Consider the following 14,209-nt stretch of genomic DNA (forward strand, 5'->3'; position numbering starts at 1 on the left):
AGCCAGTTTTGCTTGAGGTTCAAATACTTATTTTACTCACTGAAATGCAACTTAATTTATAACATTTGTATTATGTTTTTTTTTCTGTATTTTTGGTTGGTATTCGGTCTCTGTCATTTAAAATACACCCATGATAAAAAATTATAGACCCGTAATTTCTTCGTAAGTGGGCAAACTTGCAAAATCTGCAGAGGGTCAAATAATTATTTTCCCCACTGTATACCTATCTATCTATATATATATATATATATATACCGTATTTATCGGCGTATAACACGCACCGGCGTATAACACGCACCCCAAGTTTAGGAGGGAAATTTAAGGAAAAAAAAAACGTACATTTAAATGCCCATCAATGCAGCCTTATCAGTGTCCATCTGAAGCCTTGTCAGTGTCATTTGCAGCCTTGTCATGCAGCCTGTCCATCATTGCAGCCTGTCCGTCATGCAGTTTGTCCGTCATTGCAGCCTTGTGCATCGCTGTCCCCTCAGCTTTTGTTTTTAAAAATGGCGCTGCGTATGTCCTTCGTATCTTGGGCCGCGCCCAGAAGTTCTCGGCGGCTTTCGGCGGTTTTCGGCCACCTCGGCCGTACTCAGAGGCTTTTGGCCGCCTCGACTTTTGACGACTTTTAGCTGATCTCCTTGCATTGCAACTCTGCATTAGTCAGTGCTAAATGTGGTATACACTATATACAATCACCCAACACTAGTTAGTTTCCACAATCCATGACTTAACTTCACAGTTCACACAAATACGTTTTAAATTCAAACTGTAGCACTGACGTAAGTAATTTTTTTCCACAGTAGTGTGACAATCCCTCCACCTCCGGTCTAACTAATCACTCTCACCTTATGGCATGGACCCCTGTGCAAACAGGTGGTCATGCAAGCGGGTATCAAAAGGGTTAACATGGACCATAAACTTCTCTCACATCTCCTTAGATCTAAGCAAGGACGCCAGGTCATGGGTAGAAATTAAAGATCTAAGTGCTCACCGCTTAAGTATAAGATTTAATTTTTGTGTTCAAACACAAACTACTCACATAAAGATGATAAAAACACAGCATGTAAAGCTGACAATCATGTTAGTTCCGTAGGGCAGCAGCAGGTGACGTCATGCTTAGCTCCTCCCCCATACGCGTTACATTCAATCAAAACTTCAACGTCACCGGACTCCTCCCCCCGTCCCTTCGTTAGCAGACGGAGGCACTTGGTGAAGGTGGAGGAATCCAGTGACGTCGATGTCCATGACATCACCGGACTCCTCCCTCTTCCCTTCGTTAGCAGACGGAGGCACTTGGGGAAGGGGGGAGGAGTCCGGTGATGTCGATGTCCGCGACGTCACCGGATCTCCGACGGAATTCCCTGAAGACTCGGAAGCCGGCGGGGAGGTGAGTACCGCTCAAAAGAATTTTGATCGATCAAAAAAATTAATCGAGGAATTTCCACAGCCCTACTGTATATACAAATGTTTTCCCTTCCATTTCTATTTTAAATGAAACGGGTTGTTTTACAATGTAAGCGTTCACATAAACTTTAAGCTGGGGCATGGATAAACGTTACATATTTCAGAATCGTACAGCTTACTTAGTGCTTGGGGCAAGATGTGGATAACCTGTCTCACTTCAGACTCATCATCCATGATGCTTAGACAAGGAGGTGACCTGAATAAGACACAGGCTGACACAGATTTCTTTTCTTGGATATCATGTGTTATAGTAAAACTGCACAAATCAATATGTCAGGATACATCTGTTTCTTGGCTAGCAGCAGGAGAATGAGAATAGTTTGCTTGTCACTGCTGAAAGCCCTGGAATGTGTGCCGTAGATTGATCCACCAGACTCATATCTTATGTTCTCAGTTTTAGATACTTACAAGTGCTCAGTAATAGGACTGTCCTGCTTCAGATTTCATTTATATTTGGCTTATCTGCTCATAGCCTATCAGCCTTATCCAACAGAAATGCTTCATTAGCTATATAAAATTCTTAAAGTGCTATTAAAGCCTGTTTTATTTTTTTTTAATAAAAAAAAAAAAAGGTTATACTTACCGTACATGCCCTGTGCAATGGTATTACTCAGAACAGTCCTTTACCGCTTTTTCTGGAGTCCATCGCCGGCACTGTCCCCTTATTCTTCGTACGGTGCCCCATAGCAATTCATGTGTTATCGGGACACCTGTGCAAGAGCGCTACCGAGCCGGGCTGTGTGCGTCCATAGAAATACACAGTGCCATTCTGCCACACCCCTGCTCCCTCTCCACAAGATTTGACTGACAGCAGCAGAATCCCTACAGCTCCTACTGCTGCCTGTATCTCCTGTGAGAGCAGAAAGTGAAGGGAGAAGAAGTGCGACCAGAACAGCGCCGGATCGCTGACAGGACTCAGGTGTTTGCGGTTTGGGGTGGAGGGTAGGAGTAAACAGTTAGTGCAGAGTTTTTATAATTTACCTTAACGCAAGGAATATATTAAGGTATAAAACTGTTGCTCCGTACACACGACCGGACTTTTTGACGGACTAGGACTGACGGTCTTCCCAATGGATTTTCGGTGGAGTTCCGACGGAGTTTCTGAACGAACGGACTTGGCCACACACAATCACACCAAAGTCTGACGGATTTGAATGTGATGACGTACGACCGGACTAGAATAAGGAAGTTCATATCCAATAGCCAATAGATGCCCTAGCGTAAGTTTTTGTCCGTCGGACTAGCATACAGACGAACGGATTTTTTGACCGGACTCGAGTCCGTCGGAAAGATTTGAAACATGTTTTATTTCTAGGTCTGTCGGACTTTTGGCAAAAAAAAGTCCGCTGGAGCCCACACACGATCGTAATATCCGACAAATTCATTCCGTCAGACCTAGTCCGTCAAAAAGTCCGGGCGTGTGTACGCGGCATTAGTGCCGCTTTATTAAAAGGTGACAGGTGCTAAACAAAGCCTCATTAGAATGCATTGAAAAAGTATTCATACCCCTTTACATGTTCCACATTTTGTCATGTTACAACCAAAAACGTAAATGTATTTTATTGGGTTTTATGTGATAGACCAACACAAAGTGGCACATAATTGTGAAGTGGAAGGAAAATTATAAATGATTTTCATTTTTTTTTACAAATAAATACATGAAAAGTGTGGTGTGCATTTGTATCAGGCCCAGTACTTTGTAGATTGTAAATTAACTGCAATTACTGTACAGCTGTAAGTCTTTTTGGGGATGTCTCTACCAGCTTTGCTCATCTAGAGAGTGCCATTTTTGCCCATTCTTCTTTGCAAAACAGCTCAAGCTCTGTCATATTGGATGGAGAGTGTCTGTGCACAGCAATTTTAAAGTCTTGCAACAGATTTCATTTGGATTTAGGTCTGGACTTTGACTAGGCACAAATAAATCTGTGGTATGGATGGTAAGGTAAAGCTGTAATGCTTTAATGCAGAACTCTTAGCAGATATAAACGACACAAAATAATGCAGTACTGTTTTTATTACCATGTAATTTGATGTCCTTTTACCACCTAAGACTCGGACCATTTGGCTGGCCAAAGACCAGACCACTTTTTGCGATTCGGCACTGCGTTGCTTTAACTGACAATTGCGCGGTCGTGCGACATGGCTCCCAAACAAAATTTACATCCTTTTTTTCTCACAAACAGAGCTTTCTTTTGGTGGTATTTGATTACCTCTGCGGTTTTAATTTTTTGTGCTATAAACAAAAAAATAGCCACAATTTTGAAAAAAACGCATTACTTTTAATTTTTTTCTATAATAAATATCCCCCAAAAATATATAAAAAATAATAATTTTTCCTCAGTTTAGGCCGATACGTATTCTTCTACATATTTTTGGTAAAAAAAAAAAAAAATGCAATAAGAGTATATTGATTAGTTTGCGCAAAAGTTAAAGCGTCTACAAAATAGGGGATAGATTTATGGCATTTTTATTAATATATATATATATATTTTACTAGTAATGGCGATGATCATGACTGCGACATTATGGCGGACACATCGGACAATTTTGACACATTTTTGGGACCATTGGCATTAATACAGCGATCAGTGCGATTAAAATTGCATTGATTACTCTAAAAATGTCACTGGCAGTGAAGGGGTTAACACTAGGGGGCAGGGGGGGGGGGGGGTTAAGTGTGTCCTAGGGGTTAATATGTATCCTAGTTTGTGTTCTAACTGAAGGGGAGAGGGGACTATGCAGGGAAACTAACAGATCGCTGTCCATACTCTGTATGAACAGACGATCTGTCAGTTCACTGCTTAGAGAACCGGCAATTGTGTATTTACACACACAGCTGGTGGCTCTCCATGTGCCCCGAGCGATCACGGGACCACAAGGGAGGGCCCCCCCCCGCTTGCTCCCCGTAGCGTTTTGCTACGTCGGTAGCATAAACGACCACTAGGGGGCGCCCCTGCTTGCTCTCTGAGCCGATGCGAGTGCCCGGCCGCGATCGAGACCGCAGGGCACTTGCATCGGCTCGGAGAGCAAGCAGGGGGCGCCCCCTAGTGGTCGTTTATGCTACCAACGTAGCAAAACTGTGATTTGCGCAGCCGAGCCATGCTGCCGCAGTATAACTGTGGTGGCTGGTCGGCTAGCGGTTAAAATGCAAATATTACAAGTACCTGCATATGACTTGGTATCAGCCTCTTAAAATCTCATTTAGCAGCAGAGCTCAGACTTCGTCTGATGACAGGGAGCCTGCTGATAGTGGGAGAGGGTAGAGTGACAGAGAGATCAACTTTTTGAGTGATTCTTCTCCTTCACTCTCCTGTCAAAGGCTGGCAGAAGTACAAGACAAAAGTTTTCCCTTGTAGTGGGGCTGGGAATTGAATTTGGGTTGTTCGGTAGTAGCAAGAACTATACAGCTAAATTTTGAAAAAATATTATTTTTCTTATTTTGGGCCAGTTTTCCTATGACAATAAAAAAAAAAAAAAAAAAAAAAAACAGGAGATATCTATTGCCATTTACCACCAAATGAAAGCCCAATTTTATCCTGAAAAAAAAAATGCTTTATAATCAAGTAGTTATGATGAAATGTACAGTTTTACTAACACATGTCAAAGTTGCAAAATTGTGCTTAGGCATTAACATTTGTTTTAACCTTAGACACAAAGGGGTTAAGTGATGCAATTGATGTTTTCTCTTCTTTAGTCTCACCTACAAGTTTTGGAACACAGATATGATCCTCAAAGAGTATACTTCAAGCAACAAACCCTATGTGACACGTTGGGGGGAAACCCTTGCCCCATTGTCACCATCACCGCCATGCCCAAGTCTAGGTCTAAGAACCACAAGGAGGAGTTTTGTAAGTAAAGAAAAGCCGCATAAAGCGGAAAGACAAAAATAGATCTTAAATATCCTATTACCCAAAACACATGGGAAATATAAGCCAAACACTTGAAAAGATTATTTGAAAGCATTAATTAGCAATTAGTGCAATTTAATAAAATATGGAGTGGTAAATACAGTAAAACTACTGATATGCATTCATTTAGGAAATAATGACATTTACGGGATAATAGCTTAAGGGAGGCTTGTTTTTATTTGTTCTTTTCATTAATGCAGTTGAGAAAAGTTAACCATTCATATCATTCCCTTGCGTTTAATGGAACAGAAAGAGGAAAAATAATAGTTTATAGGCATCCCTGATATTTCAGGTTGTGGTGGAAGCCAGGGGCTTGAGCCATTCACTGTGTTTTATACATGGCTCTAGGATTCTGGTACGAGTTCCCTGGTCTATCCTCTGCTATAGACAACATCTATGGTGGGGATTTGCTGATCCTACTACATTATCAATTATGTAAAATACATTTAAATAAATGGAATCCTGTGGCTAGAATGGGACCTCTCATTTAATCCATTATGACTATGCAGAGTAAGGTGGTCACATGTATGGATATTGCTGCTTGAGTCTCCCAAGTGATATAAAAAACTGGTAGGTTACTCAACCCATATCCATTCCTCCTTACCTGAAATATCAGTGGAATTAGTATTTTTTTATAAAAAGGATATAAAGGTACACAGTGACTTGCAACCCATATAAACAATTTAGAAATTTGATACAGCTATTTGGCGTAGGCCAGCGGTCTCCAAACTGCGGCCCTAGGGTCAGATGTGGCCTTTTGCTTGCTCTTATTCATCCGTTGAGTTATTCCACCCACTGACACCAACGATGGGGCACTATTCGTTCTACAGACACCAACAATGAGACACCATTCCTCCCACTGACACCAACAATGAGGCACCATTCTTCCCACTGACACCAACAATGAGGCACCATTCTTCCCACTGACACCAACAATGAGACACCATTCCTCCCACTGACGCCAACAATGAGGCACCATTCTTCCCACTGACACCAACAATGAGACACCATTCTTCCCACTGACACCAACAATGAGGCACCATTCCTTACACTGACGCCAACAATGAGGCACCATTCCTCCCACTGACGCCAACAATGAGGCACCATTCTTCCCACTGACACCAACAATGAGACACCATTCTTCCCACTGACACCAACAATGAGGCACCATTCTTTCCACTGACACCAACAATGAGACACCATTCCTCCCACTGACACCAACAATGAGGCACCATTCCTTACACTGATGCCAACAAAGAGGCACTATTCCCCCAACTGACATCAACGATGAGGCACTATTTTTTTCTACTAAGGTCAACAAAGGGGCACTATTCTTCCACTGACACCAACTATCGGAATTATTCCCCCCACCAGTACTGATGATTATGAACTATTCCTATTACTAGCACCAACAATGGGGCACTATTCCTCCCGTTGACAATAAGGATTGGGCAATATTCCTTCCACTGACATCAACTATGGGACACAATTATTTTAACTGACACCAATGATGGGGCACTATTCTTTCTACTGACGCCAACAAAGGGGCACAATTCCTTCCACTGACGCCAACAACGAGGCACCATTCCTTACACTGATGTCAAAAAAGGGACACTATTCCCCTCACTGACATCAATGGCTGGGCACTATTTTTTCTACTAGGCCAACAAAGGGAAATTATTTCTTCCACTGACACCAACTATCGATACTATTCCTCCCACGAGTACTGATGATGGACAACTATTCATATTACTAGCACCAACAACGAGGCACTTTTCCTCCCGTAGACAATAAGGATGGGGCACTATTCCTCCCACTGACACCAACTACGGGGGCACAGTTTATTTTACTGACACCAACAATGAGGCACTATCACTATTCCTTCCACTGACTCCAAAAATGGTCTACAATACCTTCCATTGACACCAGTGATGGTGCACTTTTCCTCTCACTGACACCAATATTAGCGTACTATTCCTCTCAATGATACCAACAATGGGACACCATTCCTCCCGCTGACACCAACGATGGGGCATTATTTGTCCCTCTGACACCAACAATGGGGCACTTTTCCTCCCACTGACATCAGCATTGGAGCACTATTCCTCCCACTGACACCCACAATGGGGCACTATTCCTCCCACTGACACCCACAATGGGGCACTATTCCTCCCACTGACACCCACAATGGGGCACTATTCCTCCCACTGACACCCACAATGGGGCACTATTCCTCCCACTGACACCCACAATGGGGCACTATTCCTCCCACTGACACCCACAATGGTGCACTATTCCTCCCTTTCATACCAACTATTGGCTTTATTCCCCCTCCTCCTGACCCCAGGCATTATGCACCCAAGCCTGAGGCATTGTTTACTCCCACTGGGAACAGTCCGGCCCCTAGAAATTGCATAGGACAATATACTGACCCTTTGTTTAGAAAGTTTGGAGACCCCTGGTGTAGGCAAACAAAAACTATTGATCTATGATTGGTTGCTGCGGTATATGGCATGTCATTGCTCCAAATCGTATCTTACTAAAAAAGAGCCGTTGGCAGCTACTATTGCTGGAAATGTTTCACTGTGCTGAGATTTATATTGTGCATTCTCTTACCGTCCTCACATTTGAATGTAAATAGCAATAACCAAATGTTCTGTTCCTTTGATAGATGCAAAAGTTTTTTTTTTTTCCATATCACAATACCTTTATAATTACAATGCTATGTTTATGTTAATGTTTTAAAGGACTTATGCTATTTTTTCATTTTGTCAACGCCGTGTGTGCATTTGGCTGGTGTTTACATACCCCATATGTACTGCAAAAAAATCCAAAAGTTTTGTTTAGTGGCATATGAACACAGACTGGGTTTGAATTTTGTCAGCCAAAACTGTTGTGACTCGCATCATCCAGGAAAACATGCTGCCTGCCTTGACTGCAAAGACTAAAATAGTAAATGTTCAGATTCCTAAGTTCATGATTGAAATAGTCTTGCGTAGTCTGGCATGTCTAAGTGAATCACCATGTCTCTGCAGAATGGATCCTCTAGAATGAAAGCTTGCCATAGAAGCCGTCACAATGGTTTAATATCTCAATTTATTATCAACTTCATGTCATCACATCTGAACTTAAAGCGCTATAAAATCCAAAAACAAAACAAAACTATATTGCAGCTTCCTAATTCTTATATGTGGTCGCTGCATTCCTCTTCTTTTATTAGGCTTTTTTTCTTTATTTTTTACCTGTATTTTTGGCCAGTAAGTCTGTTATTTTTCAAATTCCTTTAACTCACTACGATGTGTCCTGTTGTCCTGACAACAGAATCTCATTTTTTGAGATCCGAAAACTACAAGAGAGTACCAGTGACAGCCCATCCATTTGGGGTAAAGGGGCATCGCCCCCCCAAATCCATGCGTCTGACCCCTAATTTACATGCAGGGTGGCAGACACATGGATTCTAATGTTTTTTTGTTTTTTTTGGAGCACAAGATTAGAGCCTGAGGCTCTAATTGGCTTCAAAAAAGGGTGGGCTCGGGGCGCAGAGCACTGCACCCTGAGCCAACCCAGTTGTGTGAAAATAGCAAATTAATACTCGTTATTGTCTTCCTGACAAATTAATACTCGCTATTGTCTTCCTGACAAATTAATACTCGCTATTGACCCAATTGGCTGAGAGGAGACATGACAGTATTGGCCGCCGAGGAGAAGGAGATGCAGGGGAAGCCACAGAGGATGAGGAGACGCAGGGGAAGCCACAGAGCAGGAGGAGGCGCAGGGGAAGCCACAGAGCAGGAGGAGGCGCAGGAAGGAGGTGAAGCTGCCCATGACCTAGATGGGTTAAGTGAGGGGCTGGTGGGTGGACGAGTGAGCGATGGGGGGATGTGGGGGGTGCTGTGGGGAGATTGTGGGGGGATCGACTGAACAGTAGGTGGGGGGCGATGGGTGGTTTGTTTCCTGCTGCCCACACTAAAAAAATGGAGCACCAGCCGCCACTGGACAGTACAAATATCACCCAAATGGCCTTTTTGAAAAGTAGAGTCTGAGGTATTTAGTAAGATGCATGGTGCATTTTTTTGAAGTTGTCTTTTTTTGCAAAAATTAAGAAAAAACCTCTATACATAGATAGAAGCAATCCTTTGCATTTATTGATATTGGACATAATCAAACAGATTTTCATGCTATGGGCTTTATGATGGTTACATTGTGGACTAAATTCTCCCTTTTTTGGAGATTAAAGCGGTGTTCCAGTCACAATTTTTTTTTTTTTAAGTCAGCAGTTACAAACACTGTAGATGCTGACTTTTAATAAGGACACTTACCTGTCCAGGCAGCCCACGATGTCGACCCCCTCTAGGCCGATCCCTCCATCGGACCGGGTACCGACGCCGCCATCCTTACGAGGGGAAACAGGCAGTGGAGCCTTGCAGCTTCACTGCCCATTTCCTACTGCACATGCGCGAATCGCACAACGCTTTGTAAATGGGCGGCTGTCTGCTGGGACACACACAGGTCCCAGAAGACAGCGCGCCTCATTTCCCAGGAGGCAAGGCGGGGGATGAAGAGAAGGAACAGCTCCACGGAGAAGGAAGTGGCAGATTAGGATGACTGCCTAGAAACAGTCATTTCTGGTAAGTAAAAATTTTTTTAATATATTTTAAATAGACTGTTAATGTAAAAAAATTTTTTTTTAGGGTGGACCTCCGCTTTAAGCAGTAGTGGTATAGTTATGATTAGCAGTGATGGTGGGTAGTATTAGGCAGAAGTAACTAAAAATTGTTGTATGTATAAGTTTGACAAGTTACTGTCTCTGTAATTCTCTAGGACAGTTTGGCGCATTTTAATGCGACATCTTCTTACATCTTGCTGCATTTGAAGTTTTTTTCAGATGGGACATGGGGGAGAGCATGTGAATGGAAAACATTCAACAATAATGTCTCGTAAGCACAATCCGAAAATCGGATGACAGATCGTCTGACTTTTTTTGCTTGCTAGTCGCAAGTAGAAATGGAGTAGGTTACTAAAGTTACGAAAATTCTCGTACGACAGAATAAAAATTTGAAAGTGATATAATGTGTTGTAATGTACTTGTATTGTACTTTCAGATGACAACTGATAAAACCAAAAAATCATACGGGAAAAATTTTCGTACGATCAGATAATTTCTGATGAACAGTCGTGATCGGCGCTGTGTACTAATGATCAGATTGCTGTATGATCGCTTCTAAGCATTATTTGTCGTACGATTTTCAGATTATGTGTATGGGCCAAAAAAAAAAAAAAAAACTTATATAAATAAATAAATAAGCAGATTTGATGGACCACTTGGTCTTTTCTGCTGTCAATTTTCTATACTTCTATGAAAATTGGCCTATCTTGAGGTACTAGATCAGCATTTCTCAAACTTTTTAGTACAGAGGAACCCTTGAAAAAACTTTCCAGTCTCAGGGAACCCCTGCTTAAAATGAGTATATGTACACCTCATAATATTATTGTGTGATGGTCAGTGGGAAGAATGCGTCTTAGCCTTGTACACACGGTCGGAGATTCCGACAGAATGTGTCCGATCGGACCATTTTGTCGGATATTCCGACTGTGTGTGGTCTACATCGGACTGTTTCCGTCGGGGTATCCGACGGACCAAGTTTTCCAACCTGTTGGTAAAATTTTCCATCAAAATGCTCCGATCGGACATACTCCAATCATGTGTAGAGAATTCCGATCGGACAAAGGGCCACGCATGCTCAGATCAAATTCCTACATCAAAGCTATTGGCTACTAGCTTGAACGTAGTCCCATCGTAACGAAATAACGTCTCCACGTTCTGAAAGATCGGATTTTCCGACAACTTCGTCCCACCGTGTGTATACAACAGTTTCGGACAAAATCCGACAGACAAAATCCGACGGATTTGGTTGTCGGAATGTCTGACCGTGTGTACAAGGGCTTACACTTGTGGTCATTGGGAAGAATGACCCCCATACACATACCTAAAAAAAACAATGGTGTTAGTAGGAACTTATGTGGGAGGCAGAAATTGCTCATTGCTCAGGGAACCCACAGGAACCTCTGTAGGAACCTAAGCCCTTGTACACACGGTCGGACATTCTGATGGAAAATGTCCGATCGGACCGTGTTGTTGGATAATCCGACCATGTGTGGGCTTCATCTGACTTTTTTCCGTCGGAATGTCCGACCAACAAAGTTTGAAAGCTGGATATAAAAATTTTCCGACAGCATGATCCGATCAGACAAAATTTGTAGAGAATTCCGATCGGACAAAGTGCCACGCATGCTCAGATCAAATTCTTAGACCAAAGCTATTGGCTACTAGCCTGAACGTAGTCCCGTCGTAACTAAATGACATCATCACGTTACGAACAATCGGATTTTCCGACAACTTTGTCCGACCGTGTGTATGCAACACCAGTTTCGGACAAAATCCGACGGATTTTGTTGTCAGAATGTCCGACCGTGTGTACAAGGGCTTAGGGTTCCATGAAACCCTGGTTTAGAAGCCCTGTACTAGACTAATATAACTTCCTGAAACTTTTACCCAATTTATTTTTAAGTTGGAGAACCAGAGCTAAGTTACAGAGTATTCTTCCTTCTCTTTAATACTAATGTTGGTAGTGGGAATATGGTTTACTCTGTATGCAAGAAAGACTTGAAGAATAAGGTTAAAGCCATTCATGGTACAGCATAAGCACTTAGCTGGGATGAATTGGTCTCTTACTACTTTGTTGCACTGAATTAAAGAATAGAAGCTCTGTAGGCTTTCTTCTTCTAACACAACATTTGCTTTGGTCCCCAGACGTTTCATTATGGGATGACGTGGCAAGGGAATGTAGTGCTACTGATTCTTCTTTTTAGATTGCTTGCTGTTAAATAGTTTTTTTTTCCCCACAAATGACAGCAATTACGCCTACCAGTAACATTTTTTTATGATGTTTGGGGGCCTGCATAGGATGTTTTGATTGATAGAGGCACATTGGAAAGTGTGTTGCTGTGCAACAAAGTGTGTGTAGTGGATTCAGTATGACGGAGACACTGACATAAATTGTATTTTTTATTTACTGCAGCCTAAAATGGAAAAAGTACCATTTGCTCTCTTACTCTTTGTGTAGGGAGAATATAACCTTATTGAACGGAGGCTGATTCAATGGAGGCTTTTGGTCCTACACTGAGTTTGAGACAGTGTAAAAAATAAAATAAAAATTAGCACTGCAATCCAATAGGTCCAATAGCAAGAAAATTATTTAAAGTTTGAAAAGAACTTTTAGAAAAAAATAAAGAGTACAACATGGGTTAAAGTATCAACACAACACATTGAAACCACCCAAAGATCAATATATGATTTGACTTGCATTAAATGTTTGATTCAGGTAAGGTGCTTTGGTCATCACTATATATACATATTAGTCCCTGTCTTCGGCAGTAGATAGGTATTAATTCATACTGTCTCTGCGCAGGAGACAAACGTACACACACATTGACTAGAAGGTGTGGTTGTTTGACATATCTTTTGATGTTGTTTGAGTCCATCCCCACTAGGGACAGACTGACTAACCAGGATTTTCTTATAGCAACTAGGGCAGATAGTGGCAAAAGCCGTGGAAGAGACACAGAGGGGTAGATTTACTAAAGGTAAATAGACTGTACAAGTGCAGTTGCTCCAGGGCTTAGTAAATGAGGGGACACTCTGCTGACTTCCATCATCCAATCACATGCAGGAAAACATGCTGTTTTTTTTCCTTTCATGTGATTGGGTATTCTTTGCAAAGTGAATTGTTATACCATTTACTAATAGAGATGGCCATGCATTTCACCCGGCGGTCGGTTCGCTGCAAATTTTGCTCATTCGCGATTCGCCAAACCCAGCGGAATTCTGGCACTGTTCGCGTGGCGGACATATGCATTTACATTGTGAAGAACTTTGACCCATAATGACATATCCATCATGGGATACAGGACAGCCAATTGAGAAATTTCAGCACATGGACAATTGGACATTCCCCCTACCTTATAAATAGACCTGATCTGGCGGCCATTTTAAATTCTGTCTTTTGCTAGTGTAGGGACAGGACGCTGTGTGGAGCAGGGACAGTCAGTTTAATCACTAGCTATTACTATTAGGTCCACAAAAGTCCTTTTAAGGACTGGTATAGGTGTACAGTATATAGGGTTGTACACGTATAATATACTTTCTTTCAAATATAGAAAGTATATTATGGTGCACTGCTGCTGACTGCTGTGCTGCTGAGTGCTGACTGATTCTGCAGCTGTCAGTGCTCTCTCTATCACGGTGCTGGTGTAAGTGCTCTCTATCTCGGTGCTGGTGTCAGTGCTCTCTATCTCGGTACTGGTGTGGTCTCAGTGCTCTCTATCATGGTGCTGGTGTCAGTGCTCTCACGGTGCTGGTGTCAGTGCTCTCTAACTCGGTGCTGGTGTCAGTGCTCTCTATCACGGTGCTGGTGTCAGTGCTCTCTATCTCGGTGCTGGTGTCAGTGCTCTCTATCTCGGTGCTGGTGACAGTGCTCTCTAACTCGGTGCTGGTGTCAGTGCTCTCTATTACGGTGCTGGTGTCAGTGCTCTCTATCTCGGTGCTGGTGTCAGTGCTCTCTATCTCGGTGCTGGTGTCAGTGCTCTCTATCACGGTGCTGGTGTCAGTGCTCTCTATCACAGTGCTGGTGTCAGTGCTCTCTATCTCGGTGCTGGTGTCAGTGCTCTCTATCTCGGTGCTGGTGTCAGTGCTCTTTATCTCGGTGCTGGTGGCACAGGACTGCGCTGCCCTGACTGTGGCACTGATCATCTCTTGCACCCCCTTCATAGCCTAC

General features: G+C 42.6%; 1 protein-coding gene across 1 annotated transcript in view; it reads left to right on the forward strand.

Moving 5' to 3' along the window:
* AGBL1 (AGBL carboxypeptidase 1) overlaps positions 1-14,209 on the forward strand; it is a 1,055,086-nt gene that overhangs the window by 410,254 nt on the left and 630,623 nt on the right. Inside the window, exon 17 of the mRNA XM_077473970.1 lies at positions 5,162-5,315. Within this exon, the coding sequence (XP_077330096.1) occupies positions 5,162-5,315 (154 nt within the window). The remainder of the gene's footprint in view (positions 1-5,161; positions 5,316-14,209) is intronic.

The sequence above is a fragment of the Lithobates pipiens genome, unplaced genomic scaffold (assembly GCF_037356315.1).
Source record: "Lithobates pipiens isolate NorthernLeopardFrog02 unplaced genomic scaffold, aLitPip1_a1.2 Scaffold_8, whole genome shotgun sequence".
NCBI classification, from domain to species: Eukaryota; Metazoa; Chordata; class Amphibia; order Anura; family Ranidae; genus Lithobates; species Lithobates pipiens.